Source organism: Cibotium barometz, chromosome 12, assembly GCF_041138505.1.
Source record: "Cibotium barometz isolate CiBa-2024 chromosome 12, ASM4113850v1, whole genome shotgun sequence".
In the NCBI taxonomy this organism is placed as follows: domain Eukaryota; kingdom Viridiplantae; phylum Streptophyta; class Polypodiopsida; order Cyatheales; family Cibotiaceae; genus Cibotium; species Cibotium barometz.
Genome location: NC_141057.1, coordinates 59,171,791 through 59,192,162, shown reverse-complemented (window position 1 = coordinate 59,192,162; position 20,372 = coordinate 59,171,791). Strand labels below are relative to the sequence as shown.

At 45.5% G+C, this 20,372-nt stretch overlaps 1 protein-coding gene across 1 annotated transcript in view; it reads right to left on the bottom strand.

Annotated features, from left to right (window-relative positions):
- Positions 1 to 17,781, bottom strand: part of LOC147633633 (uncharacterized) — a 114,974-nt gene extending 97,193 nt beyond the window's left edge. Inside the window, exons 1-2 of the mRNA XM_086805751.1 lie at positions 17,709 to 17,781; positions 16,881 to 16,924 (exon numbers count right to left, since the gene is read on the bottom strand). Of these exons, the coding sequence (XP_086661877.1) occupies positions 16,881 to 16,924; positions 17,709 to 17,781 (117 nt within the window). The remainder of the gene's footprint in view (positions 1 to 16,880; positions 16,925 to 17,708) is intronic.
- Positions 17,782 to 20,372: the final 2,591 nt, after the last annotated feature.

The following is a 20,372-nucleotide window of genomic DNA, read 5'->3' as shown; positions in this document are numbered from 1 at the left end:
ATGTCTATGCACATGTACAAGCTTGTAAGATTTGTCAAAAAGTCAAGGTTCCCCATACAAAGAAGGCAGGTTTACTTCAACCTTTGCCTATCCCTGACGGACCTTTCATCGACATATCTATGGACTTTGTAGGGCCTCTACCAGCATCCACTGGATCCCGTAACACTCAGTGTTTTACCATTGTGGATCGCTTTAGTAAGTTCTGCATGCTCATCCCATGCAAGCATACGGCCACAGCCGAGGACGTAGCCCGTCTGTTTCTCAAGCATTGGTATCCAATTTGTGGTTTGCCTAGCACCATAACATCAGACAGAGATTCCAAGTTTACCTCGCATTTCTGGAGGGCATTATTTGAAAACTTTGGAACTAAGTTGCAGTTGTCTAGTGCATTCCATCCCCAGACAGATGGCCAGACAGAAATTTATAATCAGTTGGCCTTTGATGTCCTCAAGTCTTACTGTCATGACCAGCAGTCCAAATGGGAGCACTATCTTCCGTTGGTCCAAGCTATCTTGAACGACACTCATTCATCCAGTGTCGGACGGACTCCATATGAAGCAGCCTTTGGTCGCCGTTTTTCTTCTCTTTTGACGAGAATGGTATCTCCATCTTTAGAGGCTAATAAAACCACGGAAGCATTTTCCGAGATCATTGAGTCAGTTAAGGACCGCTTGACCAAAGCTCAGGAAGCATATAGCAGACAGGCAAATAAATCTAGACGAGATGTCCACTTCAAGGAAGGGGATTGGGTCTATTTGCGTATCATGAAGCAGAGATTGAAACAAGTGGGCAAACGTTGTCCCAAGCTTTCATTCCGTAGTTTTGGCCCTTTTCCAATAGTTAAGAAGATAAGTGATGTCTCAATGAAGTTAAAGTTGCCTGCCAGTTGGACAATGCATGATGTTTTCCATGTTTCTTGGCTAAAACCATATGTTGGTCCAGAAGTGTTTGATGTTTCAGATGAACAGCAGCCAGACGTGGTAGACGAGACAGAAGTTATTGAGCCTGAGCAAATCCTTCTTCATCAATGGAAGCATGGTTCTGGTCGACGGATTCGTCAGTTCTATACGAAGTTCCGAGATCGAGGCACCCACGAAGCCGTATGGCTCGACGAGGAGTTCTTCCAGGAGTACCCCCAGTTATTGGCGGACTACTTGGAAGCCATGAACCTGCCACCAAGCTAATCAGGAGAGAATGTCACATGCACTCTACACTCCGTGCATGGTGACAAGATGGCTCATCATCAGAAGTGCAACATTTGTACAGTTTTAGAACCCAATAGGATGATATTTGTCGTACGCCGTGACCCCATTGTACATCCTCAGTCCAGGATAAGTCAGGCACGAGCTACGTAGGTCATTCCTCAGCCTTAGTGGGTCAGTCAGTCAGTCAAGTCCCTTAACCCACTTGGAGAGAATCATTCATGCATGTAGAGTCAGTAGAAGCCTTAGGGTTTGCATCAGAAAGCACTCTGCATCCTGCATAATATGCATACATATGCTTGTGCATCATTTAGAACATCCCCAAAGCCTTAGGAAATTTACTGGGATTTATCTGGTATTTTTTCCATATTTATTAGTATTTATTTATCATTATTTGCATTATTGGGCATTTATAAATATTAACTTTATTAAATGACCAACCTCCAGTTAGTATAAATAGGCTTGCCTAGAGCCTCTTTTCCTCATTCAGTCTTCATTGTGCTAAGAGCTCTCCTCTCTCTTGCTTTCAGCCCAAGACTAATCCAGCCCTAGTGCCCATAAGCTTTCTTCTCCAGCCCCTTGAGACCCATAGCTTCAACCCAGCCCTAGGTGCCTGCCTTCAGCCTCTTTCAACCCTGAATTCAGCATCAGTTCAGGCCCACAGTTCAGCCCACAGTTCAGCATAGATTAACGCCAGCAATCAGCATTCATCTCTGCGTTTTTGCACAGCCGTACAGCAGGTCTTCAGCGTTTCTGTTCCAGCCGTACAGCAGCCCTGCAGTCCTCTGTTTGCGCATGCGTTTCAGCCCTCAGCCCTCTCTACAGTTCAGCGTTTCTGTCCACAGCAGAATCCAGCCCTGAAGGTTCGGTCTACAGCAGTTTCCAGCCCTGAAACAGTTGTTTGCATCAGTGTCCAGCCTTCTGTGCATCATCCACACATTCAGCAGTCATCTGGTGAAGGTAACACAGCATTCATATGTGTTTTCAGCATTATAACAGTGTGTAGAACAGTCCACCTTCTTCTTCTTTGAGCCTCAGGTGTGTAGCCCTTCCTCATACCCTTGGGCAGAGTGCATAGGCTCAAGATCAAGTCATTGAGGTGTTTCTACAGCAGTGTACAGATCAGCCGCTCTCCGATCCTCCGAGATCTTGTGTTTGGCTTATCTACAGTCCAAAGTCATTCTCTCTAAAGTAATAAAGCAAATACTATCTCGTTATCGGGATAGGGGGCCCTTCAATGGGTAATTCGGGACCCAATCTGGTGTACAGTTCTCATATCTCTCTCTCTCATCTCTTTAAAGTTTGAAGTAATGAAATGGATTGCTAAACTCACGAAACTCAGGATATAGAAGACGGTGTGAGCATATTGTGTGACAGGATCAACCAATACAAAGACTTCCGCTGCATATCACAAAAGCCCCCGGGCCCTTCGGAAGTTACATTTGGCTAGTTTCTATCCTTGGGAGCCTTCTTTCACCTAACCCCCACTAATTCTTCATCCATAGGATGTTTTTTAGGTAAGGTAGGGTCCTGATTTCAGAGGGTGTAGAGGTGATCTACAACCAAGAAACAGGGCGGAAACCATAGTCACCAAAAACGAGAAACGCGAAGGGAAACATTCGAGGAATGTAAACGGGAAAACGAGTTTTTAGGGGCGGAAACAATATCACTTGGGAAACGAGAAATGGCCATGGAAACAGATGAGGTCCTGAAACAAAAAAAAAACATTTCTAGGGACTGAAACAGCCGTTTCCTGTGACTATGGCAGAAACCCTAACTTCAGATTGAGGCATGTACAACCAACCCTAATGATGTACAACCAGCTACAAACCGGTTCCTCATGCTGTCCTTGACAACTCCACAATGTTTCATCGCTGGGAGAAGAGCCAAACTCTGGGAAATCAGTGTTTATCAGTTGTAAATTAGGATTTACAGGTGTTGGACAGCAAGTACAGGTGAGAGGCAGCCATCTCATGCTAATTCTTGGTGGGATTCATTTATGTACCAAGTTTCATCGTGGGAAAATGCCTAGATCATCTACAAACTAGGGTTTTAGGGCTGGAAATTAGAGTTTGCGGGTTTCGACAGCATTTTCACTTATTTGGAGCAACCCTGGTGTGGGGGACTCCTCCCAGGGATCACCTAAGGCATAAACAAGATTAGAGAAACCAAATAAAAGGGATGTAGGCAAGCTCACCACCCAACTATAGGTTCAAGTCGCAAACCTTGCCCAAGCCAAGGACGAAGTTTCTACTCCCACGAGTCCATGCCAGTCAGCCTTGGCGTCCAATAACACCAGTGCCTGCCCACAAGGGCCCTCGGCAAGACTACGCATGACCTGTCACGTCCATAGCAAGAGTAAGCCTCTTGGTCCAAGTCCAGAACACAATGAATCAATAATAACCCAAGACTCACTTATATAGTGCTTATTGCTGCTATAAATAATAGTCCAATCATAAATAGCCAATAACCTTGGGTTCATTAAATCTGAACCTTATCCACTTGAATCCACCTTCTTTTCCTAATCCCAAGGCTCTCCTAACCTTGCAAGATTAGTCCCTAGCCCCAAGGGTTAGTGCCAAGTACGTAACATTCCTCCCCACTTACGACATTTCCACTCTTGGAAATAAATGGAGAATCCAACTACCTGCATCAACTATCTCCGAAATCAGGTTTATTTATACCTGTCTATCAAATCCACATAGCCACCTATCAAGCAACCAGCTTAACTGAAAATGCTCTTCAGTTAAGCAACCAGCTTAACTGAAGATGCTCTTCCTGTAGCATATGACCATTGGAACAACACAGAGAAAAAAAGAACCTTCTCAGGTCCTTGAAGAACATAAACCATCCTTCAATCCTCCAACTCCTCATGGAATTGGAAACCTAAAATTGCTGAGACAACTATTTGCTAGCTATAATATAATACCCATCCTTTCCACGATCGGGTAAATCCTCGTACCTAGTGGATATCGTACCTCCCTCTCAGAGACTCCTAAATCTATCAGGCACCACAAATTGTCTCTCCTTCAAGCTATCAAAGTCTCAGGGAATATAGGTTTTAATCCAACTCCTACCAAACATAATCTAGCTATTGCAATAATTGTATGCTCAGAAGTATCATAGGCAAACTCAACCATAGGGATGCACCTCTCCCAATAAAATGGTCGCCTGGTGCAGTATGTGTGTGAAAACATGCCATTTTATCCAGCCCAAAAGGGTATTTTTGGTATTTAATTGTCTTGGCTGCTGGCCGACTGTTTACCCTGACCAACCAGTAGCCCTTCAGCATATAAAAGAAACTCAAACATTATTCACTTCCACAACAACACATCAAAACCCGGAGTCTTGCTGCAGCTGGTGCTCCTTCATCTGTTGGCTGCGCATCCTCTCCTGCTGCTGCTACAGGCCATTTACATCAGCCTACATTCAGCGCTTACACCAGGGTTGACATCAGCATTTACATCTGCCTATCATCAGCATTTACATCAGCCCTCATCTACTGCACTTGTTCCTCAGGAGCAGATCTGCAATAGCTTCTCGCCCACAGTATATCAGCGTTTTACCTACAGCATATGGGACAGCAGCCCTCTCTGCTACAGTAGAATTTTCCAGCAAGTTTCTTCATTCATTATCACTGGGATAGCAGCCCTCTCTGCTCCTTGGCCTCGACATCGGGACAGCAGCCCTCTCTGCTCATTTCTTCAGGACAGCAGCCTACCATCTGCCTTGGATTGTGGCCTTCTCCACCCTCTGCATAATCACGGGACAGCAGCCCTCTCTGCTCCTCCAGAGTCTCAAACTGAGCTCTTGTACTAGATTTTATCATATATACACTCACTCATTGCATGCTGTGTTGATTTGCTCTAATCTCTCATACATTTGGTCCTTTCGTCCTTTTGCGCCCTCACATGGTATCAGAGCCATCGTGAGCAAAAGGATTGAAGACCTTGAGAGCGCACAGCATGGATCGTCTACCCACGATTCCGGAGGACCAGCCCTTCTTACCAGATGTTGATTCTCCTTATTCAGAAATAGATCACACGGAGGATGGGACTCCTTATTCACTGGAGAGCCCCGTTCGAGGTCTTTCATTGGGAGACGACCAGCCCATTTTCACTTACTCACCCTCTACACCCTTGGCATCTCATCTTTCTTCTCCGAGCTTATCAAACGTCACTTCCAGAGGAGGATACATGCCTACAGCCAGCCAATGTGCCAATACTGCACCCAGGTATCCAGCCTCATCTAGAGAGCCTTGCTACTCAGTCTAGCCAACAGCCTAGACTTCGGTATGGGACTTTTTCTCAATAAGGACAGGCACCTCCTTGGTCGTTTGGAGATCCATCATCATCATCTCTGCCGATGACCACGTCAGGTTCGTATGTGCCTTTGAGTACTTATGTTCCTAATTCTACCTGGGTGTCTTCTTCTGTAGCACAAGTTCAACATATGGTACCATCAACTACCCTCAATCCCTGGAATTATGTAAACCCAAATAGAGGAGGGTCTAGGAGTACAATTCACTCCCAGATTTCTGGTGTTCAAGGAGGTAACATTGTTTTCTCTTCTGGTTCACCTTTTGTTCCTTCTCCTAATGTGTTTTGGAATACTGCTCAATCTCAAGCACAAAACCCTCCTACCCAACCCATGTCTTTTCCTCCTAATGTTGGCATGCAGTCATTACCAGCTGCACCCCCATTGGGTCCTACGTATGGGTTTTACCCCACACAAGTATCTATCAACACATGCCTTCTGGCACTATGGTGCCACCCAGCATTCCGGGGTATCAAGTGGTTTACCAACCCATCTCTGGCACTAATGCTTTTCCTACTTATGTGCCCACTCAAGGATTTGTGCCTTAGCCAAGTATTCCACCTATACCGAGTGCCCAATCTTATATTCCATCTTATGGAGTACCCTCGCCCCGTCCTACACCTATGCGTGGTATTAGTGCATTTTCTAGAGTTCCTCCTCACCCTTTACACTCCAGATATGGGTACCGACCATCCTAAACTCCCCCACCTCCTTCCTTTTACGTCTCTATGTCCAGAAATGCTTTCACAGAAAAGACTCATTTCAATAGGTCTAATTACACCACCTGGGCTAACCTCATGGAACAAGTTTTCACTTCCCAAGGTTCCTGGAACCTAGTGAAGGGACTTGAACCAAAACCCCACCCCTCACTAGCACCTCTTGACGTCATCGGCTATTGGGAGGCTAGGAATGCCACTGCCATAGTGGAGCTCATGTAAGGCCTTCTGCCGTAGTTTCATTCACAACTCCAGTAGTTCCCCTATGTCTCTGACAAATGGGCACACCTTGCAAAAAGATATGTAGCACGTGATGGCACGCATCACATTGATCTCGAACATCAAATCCAACTTTTCTCTATAAAAGAGAGTGATGACCTGACCGTGAAGGTTGTTGAATACCGACGCCTTAACGCGAAGTACGCCACCACTGGCTCCGCCAAGTCTCAAGAAGACCAGGTGATCACTTTATTGAACAAGTTGCCTCCTGGTTTCTTTACTTTTGTCACACAGACCATTAGTCTAGAACCTATGCCTAACCTATATGAGTGTGAGTGCCAACTCTTGCACTTCGCTCGGTTGCATGCCCAATTTCATCCCAAGAAATGTTCCTGCTCTACTCAAGAGGGGGCCCTTGTGTCCAATACCACCTCTACTCAAAAATAGCAGCAAGGGAAGGGGAACAACAACTTAGGTAATCAAGGCAAATCTCAAGGCAACAATACTAATCCAAAAAACTCTGCCTCAACACCCACTCCCTACAAGTGGAATATTCCCAAAAAGAATAGATTCTGCACTCATTGCCAAATGCATGGTCATGTTGATGATGAGTGGCATTAAAGCCAAGGAAAATAGAGGTAACAATCCCACTAACTCGAATCGCCAAAACAACCAAGGTGGCAGTAATAATCCTAATTGGTGATCAAGAGGGGGTAATAATCCAGCACCTACTCTGCACGGTTCCCCCCCGAGGTACCCGCAACAAGGCAATGGTACGAATTGTCCTAGATCATCTCCGTGGCGACCCACTGGTCAAGTCGCTCAAGGCCCCCCACCCAATCAGTTTCTCTTACCACACCAGAAGAGATGTCTGATTGGTCATCTCTTACACCACATCCCGACCCCTTGGCCAATGTCGCTCAAGTCACATTTGAGGTTGATTACTCTTCCAGAAGGACGAAGAAACAACCACCTAGATGAGGCAGTCCACGCGTGGAAGCATCCGCCCTCGTTCAGATTTGTCAATTACCTGATGGTCATTCTATATACCTATATACCTAGATGAATCCAGGAACATGCCCAAATTCACCTTTTAGGAACGTACATGTTATATACTCATGGTAGTCAACCCACAAGACTATATAACTATCAACTCCATTATGCATAGTATGGACTAGATACTATGACACCGTTCCCTATGGCTATCCGGTCACTTGGGTAGTTGGCAGTGGAGCTACACACCATATGGCACGCAATGCTGACATTTTCATCTCTCAGCAACCTGCTAAGGATGAAGTTCGATGTAGCAACAACACACTGATGCCCATCAAATCTGTTGGCACCGTTTTATTTGACACCATTGGCACAAGCCCCAATCAGGCAACATCGGACAATGTCTATCTTGTTTCTAACTTGGGCCTCAATTTACTTTCTGTATCCCAGCTGACCCAACTCGATCGTGAAGTTTACTTCAACAAACGAGTTGTAGAGGTAATTGATGAGACTACCGATCTTGTTGTTGCCCACAGCCAAGCACAAAAGGATGGCTTGTACCAGATGTCTACTTTTTTATCTGAGCCATCTTCTGAGGGTTTTGAGTTTCATCGGGTTTGTGCCTATGTGACCAGAGCTCTTTCGGACATTGAACAACTATGGCACTTTCGCTATGGTCACCTGCCCTATGACACACTCTATGAGTTATCTCGAGACCAGTTAGTTGAAGGCATACCTAGCCTCAAACTGACAAAGGACGTCTATCAGCCATGTCAAATGCGTAAACAGCATCGTTCACCGTTCCCACATCATGCTACTCATCGTGCTCAGGGTATCCTCAAGTTGATTCATTTTGACTTGACTGGCAATCCCCAACCCCCTCCTTGAATGGGTCTCTCTACTACATGCTAATTGTTGATGATTATTCGAGGTACATGTGGGTGTATTTCTTGAAGCATAAATCAGACACCTTCCAATACTTTTCCACATGGGTTCAGTTAGTCACTAATCAAAATGGGCGTCTCGGTTGGGATTGCTCACAGTGACAATGGTGGTGAGTTTCTCTCCCATCAATCTACCTAGTACCGTATGTCGATGACCTCATCTTTTCTGGTTCACATCAAGCCAAAGTGACTGATATCATGGCACAGCTGAGACGAACTTTTGAGATGACTGATATCGGTCTTCTCTCATATTTCCTTAGCATGGAGGTGATCCAACATCCTGATGGTATTTTTGAGTCCCAACAAAAGTATTGTCTTCAACTCATTACTTCCTACTTTCCTCATGGTGCTATCCCTATGGCTACGCCATTGGATCCCACCATCAAACTATCAAACGAAGAGGACTCCCCTCCACATGAAGAGCGAGCCTACCACCAAGTGGTTGGGAAACTCATATTATGGCTCACAAATTCTCAACCTGACATTTCCTATTGCGCATCCATTTTAAGTCAGTATTTCAATGCTCCTAAGGGACCACATTGGATTTCAGCAATGAGGGTTGTTCGCTATCTAGCAGGTACCTATATGTTTGGACTTCACTACAGTCGTGGGATCACCCTGCGTGGTTACACGGACTCCGACTGGGCCGGTGGTTTCGACTCCCGAAGTTCTCATGGTGGTTATCTGTGCCCCCTCGGATCTGCCCCTTTCTCTTGGTCTAGCAAGAATGTAAAGCTTTTATAGCTTTATTAACATGATTAAGACTTAATTAATAAACATAAGACAAATGCTGATAGAAAGATTGAGTTGTTTGCATTGAGACAGGGGCCTTTCTTAAATAGAGACCGAAAAGGTACAAGTGAAGAGAACATCCCTGGGAAGGGGTGTGGCTCTTGAGTCAACGGTTATGTCCTTTGGACTTAGGGGTGTGCCTTTTAATGAATAGACATGTCCTTTGATAATGACCCATGTGTAAGGGTGTGACCCTTCACAAGTGTCCTTTCAGTTAATAAGAGATTAATGAGTAATTAAGGAGAGATTAAGAGAGTTAGTCACAATCGTGACATTCCCTCCCACTTAAAATAAGACTCCGGCTAAGAAGAGATGGTTGTCTTTGAAAGAATTCCCGAAGAAGTTCTGGATATTCTTGTAAGTCTTCATCACTTTGCCAAGTAGAGTCGGAATCATCAAGATCTCTCCATTTAACCAAAAATTATGTAGTGAGTTTATGTCGTATTTCTTTCTGTCTGACATCAAGAATTATCTCTGGGATTAAGAGTATGTGTTCATCTTCGATTTTTGGATCATAATCCAAATGATCTAAAACTGGAGAATCACCGTCCACAAACTTCTTGAGCCAAGAAATGTGGAAAGTTGGATGAATTCTACCCCAAGAAGGTGGTAACTCCAACTTATAACTGAGAGATGAGTTCTTCTTAATAATACAAAAGGGTCCATAATATCTTGAGCGAAGCTTTGGGAAAACTGATTTCACTGTCTTGTATCGATGAGGGGCAATATATAATAATACCAAGTCTCCTTGAAATTCAATGTGACGACAACGCTTATTAGCTGTGCGTTGATATTGCTCTTAGACGCTGATCATCTTATCCTTAATCTGTAATAGAATATCTTGCATTTCCTGAATGAGGTGGTATGCTAAAGCCACTGTATGTTGAAGAACAAAGTTGGCAAGAATAAGGGGAGTATGGCCATAAGCTGCTTGAAAAGGTGTCATTCCAATAGCTGAATGATAAGAATTATTATAAGCAAATTCTACCAACGGTGAATTTTCTTCCCATGAAGCTAATCGAGATTGAACATAATGTCGCAGCATTTCTTCCAGAATCTGATTAACTCGTTCCGTTTGTCCATCTGTCTGAGGATGATAAGCAGAGCTAAAGAGTAAATTTGTACCAAGAGACTTGAATATCAAAGTCCAAAAATGTCCTATAAACTTTGGATCTCGATCCGAAACTATAGATTTTGGCAATCCATGAAGTTTGAAGATATACTGTATAAACAGTACTGCAATATCTGAAGCTTGGACTGCTTTCTTGCACGGGATGAAATGTGCCATTTTAGAAAATCTATCAACCACCACAAGAATCTGTGTATTGCCTTTAGAAGAACGTGGCAATGAAGTGATAAAATCCATACTAATACTTTCCCAGCGTTCATTGGAAACTAGAAGTGGTTGAAGAAGACCAGCTAGAACTTGTCTGCTAGATTTCATACGTTGGCATGAGAGACACGCTATAACAAACTTAATAACATCTTGCTTCATTTGAGGCCAATAGTATGTAGCTGTCAAAAGACGATAAGTCTTGTTGATGCCTGGGTGTGCAGCATAAGTGACCTCGTGATGTTCTTTCACCAATACTCTTCGAACATGAGTATCATGAGGTACACAAATACGGTCCTGATAATATAATAAACCATCCACAATTGTAAATGCGCCATAAATCTTTAAGTCGGAAGGAGTTGCATTCTAAGAATTGAGAATTCGAAATGCATTTTCAAAATCACGATCTTTTGAATAACGGTCCTTGAAACTTTGAGGTATATCCATTTCAACTGTAGAAATAGCCAAGACCGAAGCTGACAGCATACGACTGAGGGCATCCGCAACCACATTGGTAAGACCAGGAACATACTCAATTGTCATAAAAAAATTGGCTAAGAATTCGACTCAACGTGCTTGCCTAGCATTCATAACTGGCTGCGTGAAGATATATTTCAAAGAATGATGATTTGTTTTTACCACTGAATCCGCACCAAGGAGATAATGTTTCCATGCACGATAGGCATGAACAATGGCTAAAAATTCCTTGTCATATACCAGGAATCGTCCTTGAATTGCAGAGTGCTTATGACTGTCAAACGCAATAGCACGTCCTTGTTGCATTAAGACGGCACCAGTGGCAATATCAGAAGCATCCATGTAAACATCAAAGGGAAGAGTAGGGTCTGGAATAGCCATGACAGGAGTTGTTGTCAAAGCTGTCTTTAAATTTTCAAAAGCTTGTGTTGCGACTTCAGTCCATTGGAATGCAGGAGCAGACTTTAGAAGTTCGGTGAGAGGTGCAGCTATTTCGAAAAGTCGATGAACCTTTGTGTGATAGAAGTTGGCAAGTCCCAAAAAAGAACGAACATCATGGATGTTTGTGGGAGTTGGCCAATTGACAATAACCTGTATTTTCTTTGGATCCACGGAAATTCTATCTGCTGAAACAACATGTCCAAGGTATTCCAAGGATGTCTTGAAGAATTCACTTTTGCCTGGATTAATATAAAGAGCATTGTCTCGAAGCACCTGGAAAACGATCTTAAGATGTGCCTTGTGTTCTTCCATATTACGACTGAACACCAAGATGTCGTCAAGATAAATAATGACGAACTTGTCCAAAAAAGGTCGAAAAAGATCATTCATCGGACTCATAAATGTTACAGGGGCATTGGTTAACCCGAATGGCATGACCAGGTACTCGTAATGACTATATTTTGTGCGAAAAGCTGTCTTATATTCATCACCTTCGCGAATGCGAATTTGATGAAATCCAGACTTAAGATCAATTTTGGAGAAGACCTTTGCATGGAGCAATTGATCAAACAATTCATCAATGCGTGGAAGAGGATACTTATTCTTAACTTATTAAGGGCACGATAGTCGATGCAAAGACGCATAGACTTATCCTTCTTTTTCACCAAAAGCACTGGAACTCCAAAAGGGCTTTTACTTGGTCGAATATGTCCTTTCTCCAAAAGTTCAGTAAGTTGTCGCTGTATCTCCTGAGATTCCGTAAAAGAAACTCGATATGGAGCACGAGTAGGTGCAGCACTACCAGGAAGAATATCAATAGCATGGTCGACTCGTCGACGAGGTGGGAGAACCGCAAGAAGCTCCTGAGGAAAAAGATCCAAGTATGGAGCAAAGAAAGGTTGCCCGAGATACATCACCTTTGTATCTATGTCCTCGGGAGGGTCGTTGGCTGAATAGACCATTAAAAGAGCTGAGGAACAACCACTCTTGCGGACCCACCGTTTCACTTGAAGAGCTGAAAGGGTTGGTGTAGAAGGTTGGTCTCTGATTCCTTCGAGAGCCACAAGCATACCATTTTGAGCAAATTGTATAGAATGGTTTCGGAAACTGATCAGGGGATCGTATTGATACAACCATTCTTGACCAAGGATCATATCATAATGTGCCAAATTCATGACTTGGAAATCCAATTTGTCACGATAATGCTGAATTCGAAAGGAGAGGTGTTTGGCAATGGTGTTACACGAGGATGTGGAACCATCGGCAAGCTCTACTTCATAAACAATAGTACTTGGAGAAGTCCGAATCTTCAATCTCTGAGTCAAGGTGGTTCCCACACAATTATGAGAACACCCACTGTCAATGAGCACCTGAATAGGGAACCTTGAAGAACCAAAACCTGATTAGACCACTGAGGCAACGCGCCTCACTGGTGTTCCGAGACCACGCACAAACAGGCGCTCTCGTACTAACGCCTGGCTCTCCCGATCTCAGCACCTTTGGACCGTGGTTCTCCAACAGAGCTTGGACAACCCGGCACCGAACGGGTGTTGGCCGAGCGGGATGAATCCCTTATCAGATTTAAACATAAAATACTTTACTTAAATCTGAAATTCACTTACTTGTAGATGGCTGAGGAAGTCCAATACCCATGTGTACAGTCACATAAAAGAGACACCGAGAAGAAGCCATTTGAAGAAAGAAAACACCGCCTATGGAAAAGAAGTGCAACCACCTGTTGTGCTGGACAAAGCCTGCCTTCTTGCTGAGGAGTTTGTCTTGCTACAGCCGCCTAGTGATGCAGCTGTCGGGTGAAGTACACAAACGAACGGAGAGGATTGTGTAGTTGCCAACTGAAAATAGCCTCCTGCTGTAGGCACAGCCACCTAAGAGAGAAAAGAAACCGCCGAGTATAGAAGAGGCACGTGGCTGCTGTGCACAGCTACTTGGCTGCAGCCTGCGAGAAGATGGCCTGATGGGGCACGCACACGATCGCCTGAGGGTCTGCTGGCTGGAAACCTGGCGCACAGCCACCTAGAGAAAGGTTGCCTGGCTGCTGTACACAGGTGCAGCCCACCTGTAAGAGGGTAGAAGCAACCGCCTGTAGGACGTAGAAACAGCCGCCTGTAGGGAGGTGAAAGCAACCACCTGCAATCAGCGCTAGCCGCCTGTAGAAGAGGAGGCGCAGCCAGCAGCAGAGGAAACAGAAGCAGTCGCCTTCATGAAAACGTGCGCCAGAGAGAGGGAGAGTCGCCGGTTGTCTCACGTAAGGTGGAAGCGAATCATGCCCACGCTTGAAAGGGAACGTTTTCTTTTATAAAATTTAGAGTGGAGTTTTCTCTAGTGATTTCCACGCTTGCATGTGGGGGACTAGTGTGAGTAGGTGACCATGCCCACCCCCACACTCACTTAAGTGGGGCTCCCCACCTTGGCCCCTAAGTGGGTGCCCAAAGGGGGTGCCCACTTTTAAATAAATGTGAACACTTAACCTTATAAAACTAAAGGTTAGAAATAAAATAATAAAAAACAACATGTGCAATATACTTACCACCTGTTCACATGCAATAAAACTCGTCAGAATACAGAGCAGACTTCACGACTCACTGGAAGGCGTCCCCGCTCAGTAAGTAACACCTCAAGCAGGCAAACACACAAATACATGTCATGCGAAAATAGTTTCAAACATGCAAATCATGTGTGCATGTGCAAATAGTAACATGGACATATCTCCCGTTCATGGCTAAATCCATTGTTGGGGATAGAGATCCCAGAACTACAAGCCTATTTTGGAGGGCTTTATTTGATAATTTGGGTACTAAGCTTGAGTTTTCATCAGCTTATCATCCCCAAACGGATGGCCAAAGTGAAGCTGCAAATTCAGCCGTGTTGGATTTATTGAAGTGTTATGTGGCAGATCAAAAGAGTGCATGGGAGAAGTATCTTCCACTTGTTGAGTTTGCCTACAACAATACGATCCATGCTTCCACAAGAAAGGCTCCGTTTGAGATTATTTATGGCAGAGTGGTCTTGCCACCCATCCTTCGTACAAAGGATGAGATTTTTGCAGCTGATGAATATGTTCGTGACTTGGATGTTGCCTTTGGTCAGGTGCGGACAGCCATTGCAAGATCTCAGGATAAGCATAAAATGGCTGCTGACAAGCATAGAAGGGACATGGAAGTCAAAGAAGGTGATTGGGTATTGCTGAAATTTGAGAAGGCTAGGCTTCGGAAGAGGCCAGGACGAGAAGGATCATATCCTAAGCTTTCTCCTCGCTATTATGGACCCTTCAAGGTGATTCAGAAGATCAATGAAGTGTCCTACAGGCTTGCTTTACCTAGTCATTGGAAGATTCACAATGCTTTTCATGTGAGTCTATTTCGGAAATATGTGGGGCCAGATCCTGAAGAGCCTGTCACAGAAGATCCGCCAGAGATTGAAGAGCTTGAGGAGATCCTCCAGCCAGAACAGATTGTTTTTCACAAGGAGCGAAAGCTTCCTGCAGGAAAGCTTTCCAGGAGATACCTTGTGAAGTTTAAGAATTATTTGCCTATTGATGCCAAGTGGGTAAATGAGGATTATTTTGTCAATTACCCGCAATTGTTGCAGGCATATCTTGAGGCTTTTCAGTTGAGGTCAACTCTTTAGAAAGACTGGTGCCATCCGTGTGTTAGTAGGATGGTGTCGTATGGACGGGAGCCAGACTGGTGCCACCCGTGTATGACCTGGACTGTGCTCGACCCATGGGATTGTCACGCCATGGAAGAGCCAGTATTCGTGCCGTGTTTTGCCTATGGGACTGTCACACCATAGGGAAACTCGTGCCTGGAACTGTGTCTTACCTATGGGACTGTCACTCCATAGGAAGACCAAGTTTTTATGTTTTTATGTCGTGCCAGTTTTATGCCAACAGACTAATACATTGGTGTGGTTGACCCACCAAACAAACCAAATGCTCCAATACCAATGTAACAACATGCTAAATATGCGGAAGATTTAACGCTAATCAAATGGGCAATGTTGACACAAAGAAGTAGAGAGAAGTAGAAGAGAGAGACTCTTTACATAACCTACTCATTTTATATTACTGAATGAATGAGTATTTCCAATGATTGGAAAAGATCCAAATCAGAAATGAGCCCTCAATGATGTGTATGAACTAATGCTATAACTAATGTGCGTATTCACAATGGTTGAAAAAGATCCAAATCAAATATGAGCCCTCAATGATGTTCATGAACTGATGCTATGCATAAACTAATGCTTGTGGCACTCCTCTGTGTGATGATGAAAAACGTTGATATGGAGGTGTACTCTACTGCTCAAGATGTTGTGGCTGCATGCCTTTAGTCTTGGCTCTCTTGCCCTTGCTCTTAGCTCTACATCCCGTCTCCCAATGAATGAAGAATGACCTAGACCTCCTTTATATAGGGATACTGACAGCAGGTCGTATGCTGGTCGGCCAGCCCCTTTTAGGTCCCAACTAATCATCAAAAAGGGAGCAACCCACCCGAGGTATAGGCACCTTCGATTCCCAACAACCCCCTCCTATATCCCAACCACCACGATCAACCTCCCATACAACCCATTCCGTCTCTCTGCCTCTTCCTTCCTTTTCCACCCCCCACTACCTCTTACCTCTCCCACCATCCATTACCACACTAGGGGATGTCCTGAAGGGATTGCATATCCTGGCTGCTGCTGCCACCACCACACTATAGGAGCCCTTTGTAGACAACACCTCCGCCAGCCAAAAGATGGGAGATACTAGGCAGACAGGTTTTGAATAGAGCAAAGATCAATTCCCCAAATAGGCTTTCACATGGAGTTAAAATAGCTAGTGAGTGCATGTTTCGCTCAAAGAAGATACACGTGAAACTCAATCGTCAATAAGTGAGTAGAAAATGAGCTACACTGCACAGTACGGCAATCTGCAAAGCAAGATAGCTACAATACTTGTGAGAACTTGACTTCACTACTCAGATCCAAATAATCAATGTATGTCACAACCAATCATGCATCGCATCCTCCGAGGCACGCACATTGACATAATTTCATAACTACTGTCCCACTGAGAAAACCCGGCAGATATTTTCAGTACAACATTTGCTCTGAATGCAAGACGATAAAATCTGTAAATATCAGGAGAAGGGATGACGAGGTCTAGCGTTTAAGACGCCAAGGGCTAAGTATCAAATGTTTTTGCGACATCTGCTGCCATTTCATCTGTTTTTGAAAAGAATGCACCAGAAAGGAAAATAATTTGAGCGAATACATATTCGTGTGAATTATGCATTATATAGAAGTTAACAAAGCATCGTTGAAGAAACCTTGCCAAGCTTTACATTGGGAGATCAGGAAGTATCAAAACAAGCAAAGATCTGAAAACAGAAAGCTCAGCGATGGCAAAATAGCACAGCGATCCAAACACAGACCGGCCACTTACATCGGTGTAATCTGCACAATCGGATGCCAGTCCGTCCCCCCGATCTCATCAGGTAAGGGTGCCGCCTCAGCGCCTCACACGCAGAGAGAGAGAGAGAGAGAGAGAGAGAGAGAGAGAGAAGAAGAAGACACCTTTCGCAGAGAGAGAGAGAGAGAGAGAGAGAGAGAGAAAAGAAGAAGAAGAAACCTTTTTGGCATTTCAACTTTTTTAAGTGTTGATCATTACACCGGCGATTGCCACCGAAGTGGAAGAGCACCCAAGCAGTGTTGTTCTTTTTAGTTTTCTTGTTTGATATCTATCCACTGAGGTGGAGGAGCATTCCTGGAGATTCTACTGAAGACTTTCTCCATGAATTTTAGGGTTTCCATTCTTTTTCTCTCTCTTCATCTAGGGTATTCATGACTTTCTTTTTTTTCCAAGAAAAAAGAGATTCCTATTAAGTAACATAATATCATAGAAAAGGAGATCTCAACCAATCAAGGGCACTATGGTGCCTTAAAAGCCCCATAAGAGTGGAGGAGAAGAAAATACCATGGTTCCACTCTCTCATAAATCTGATGTGTTTTGTTTGCACACCTCAAGATCCTTGTATAAAAGTAGAGGTGGCCAAAAGAGTATAAACAATGTCACTTCATCTATCTATCTATACAAGATTAAGGGAGACTGGCCCTCCCTCCACGTGGGCAACGGAGGGGGGCCTATTTCAAAATGGCCAATTCTCCTGCAAGCGTGAAGTTCACGCTTCACGCTTCACGCGAGGTGACGTGACGTGAGTCGCCTACTGTTCCAGGCGTTCTGCGCGTTCTGCTGTTGCAGTCCTTTCATCACCTCCGGCACGTTCGGGTCGCGTCGAGCTCTCACAGGTATCTTCGTACTGCCAGTTTCTCTCTGACAAGTGCATTTCACTTTCTAGGCGGTGTCCGTCCTGGTGTCAAGGGTGCCAGACTGCGTGGGGGATGAGCACGCAGTGTCATGTGAAGTGTGGAGAGTCAACTTGGGCTCTCGAACTCACCAAGACAAGCGTGTTGAGCGTGCCATCGACAGAGGCCGAGAGGAGGCCAGTGTGACAGGGCCTGTGTGGGCGGCAAGGAGACTGTGTAGGCAACGGCCGGTGGTGAGGTCCCAGAGCCTGATGCTCCCGTCAGCTGAGCCCGAGAACAAGAGTTTTCTGTCGTGGGGGGGAGGCCGGGGGGGGATTCCAGTGGGTGTTGCGCACCTAGGACACCGAGGCCCTGGGCGCGGACAGGTAGCCATGCAGCCCGAACAGAGCAAGGTGGCGGACACCGCCCAGAGACCGACGACGACGACGATGCGCATGATAGGGGGGGCGCAACAGACTGGGCGTCGCGGCCGTTTGCATCTGAGCGTAGGCATAGGTCGGCTCAGCATGTATAGTGGAACAGAGACCGACGACGACGACGATGCGCATGATAGGGGGGGCGCAACAGACTGGGCGTCGCGGCCGTCTGCATCTGAGCGGCCGGCTCAGCATGTATAGTGGAACAGAGACCGACGACGACGACGATGCGCATGATAGGGAGGGCGGCCGTTTGCATGAGGATCTGGCGTTTGCATGGGAGACGATTGGACCTGGCCGTTTGCATCTGAGCGTAGGCATAGGCCGGCTCAGCATGTATAGTGGAACAGAGACCGACGACGACGACGAGCGTTTGCATGGGAGACGATTGGACCTGGCCGTTTGCATCTGAGCGTAGGCATAGGCCGGCTCAGCATGTATAGTGGAACAGAGACCGACGACGACGACGATGCGCATGATAGGGGGGCGCAACAGACTGGGCGTCGCGGCCGTTTGCATCTGAGCGGCCGGCTCAGCATGTATAGTGGAACAGAGACCGACGACGACGACGATGCGCATGATAGGGAGGGCGGCCGTTTGCATGAGGATCTGGCGTTTGCATGGGAGACGATTGGACCTGCAGCTGTGTGCTACCAGATCCGACTGCAGCTAAGCCAGAGAACTGAATTCGAGCCATTCCACGTTTCAAGCCATTCCACGTTTCAAAACAAATGATTTTTTATTTAAAAAATCTAAAATTATATACACATGTGTGTGTATAAGATTTACATAAAAAAGATTTCGAATTTCGATTGTTCGGAGAGCCCCCCGCGATGGATACCACGCGAATAGGACTATAGCCGTGCAGCTCCGGGGAGAGCCCCCCTCCGCGATGGATACCCACCACACCCACGAGCTCTGGGCATGACCTTCTTGGCTCTCTTCAGAAGACGTATCAATTAAATGGAGAGCGCCCCACCCACCACACCCACGTGCTGATTGCAAAGCTGGCTTTAGAGCCATGCAGCTGGGAGAGCCTCTGGACCTTTTTGGCTCTCTTCAGAAGACGTATCAATTAAATAAGCCGCAATATATATATTTCTAAAAACAAGTATAAAAGTATTTCATATACACATGTGTGTGTGTGTGTGTGTGTGTGTGTATAAGATTTAAATAAAAAAGATTTGGATTGTTCGGAGAGCCCCCCGCGATGGATACCACGCGAATAGGACTATAGCCGTGCAGCTCCGGGGAGAGCCCCCCTCCGCGATGGATACCCACCACACCCACGAGCTCTGGGCATGACCTTCTTGGCTCTCTTCAGAAGACGTATCAATTAAATGGAGAGCGCCCCACCCACCACACCCACGTGCTGATTGCAAAGCTGGCTTTAGAGCCATGCAGCTGGGAGAGCCTCTGGACCTTTTTGGCTCTCTTCAGAAGACGTATCAATTAAATAAGCCGCAATATATATATTTCTAAAAACAAGTATAAAAGTATTTCATATACACATGTGTGTGTGTGTGTGTGTGTGTGTATAAGATTTAAATAAAAAAGATTTCGATTGTTCGGAGAGCCCCCCGCGATGGATACCGCGCGAATAGGACTATAGCCGTGCAGCTCCGGGGAGAGCCCCCCTCCGCGATGGATACCCACCACACCCACGAGCTCTGGGCATGACCTTTTTGGCTCTCTTCAGAAGACGTATCAATTAAATGGAGAGCGCCCCACCCACCACACCCACGTGCTGATTGCAAAGCTGGCTTTAGAGCCATGCAGCTGGGAGAGCCTCTGGACCTTTTTGGCTCTCTTCAGAAGACGTATCAATTAAATAAGCCGCAATATATATATTTCTAAAAACAAGTATAAAAGTATTTCATATACACATGTGTGTGTGTGTGTGTGTGTGTGTGTGTGTGTGTGTGTGTGTGTGTGTGTAAGATTTAAATAAAAAAGATTTGGATTGTTCGGAGAGCCCCCCGCGATGGATACCACGCGAATAGGACTATAGCCGTGCAGCTCCGAGGAGAGCCCCCCTCCGCGATGGATACCCACCACACCCACGAGCTCTGGGCATGACCTTTTTGGCTCTCTTCAGAAGACGTATCAATTAAAGGGAGAGCGCCCCACCCACCACACCCACGTGCTGATTGTAAAGCTGGCTTTAGAGCCATGCAGCTGGGAGAGCCTCTGGA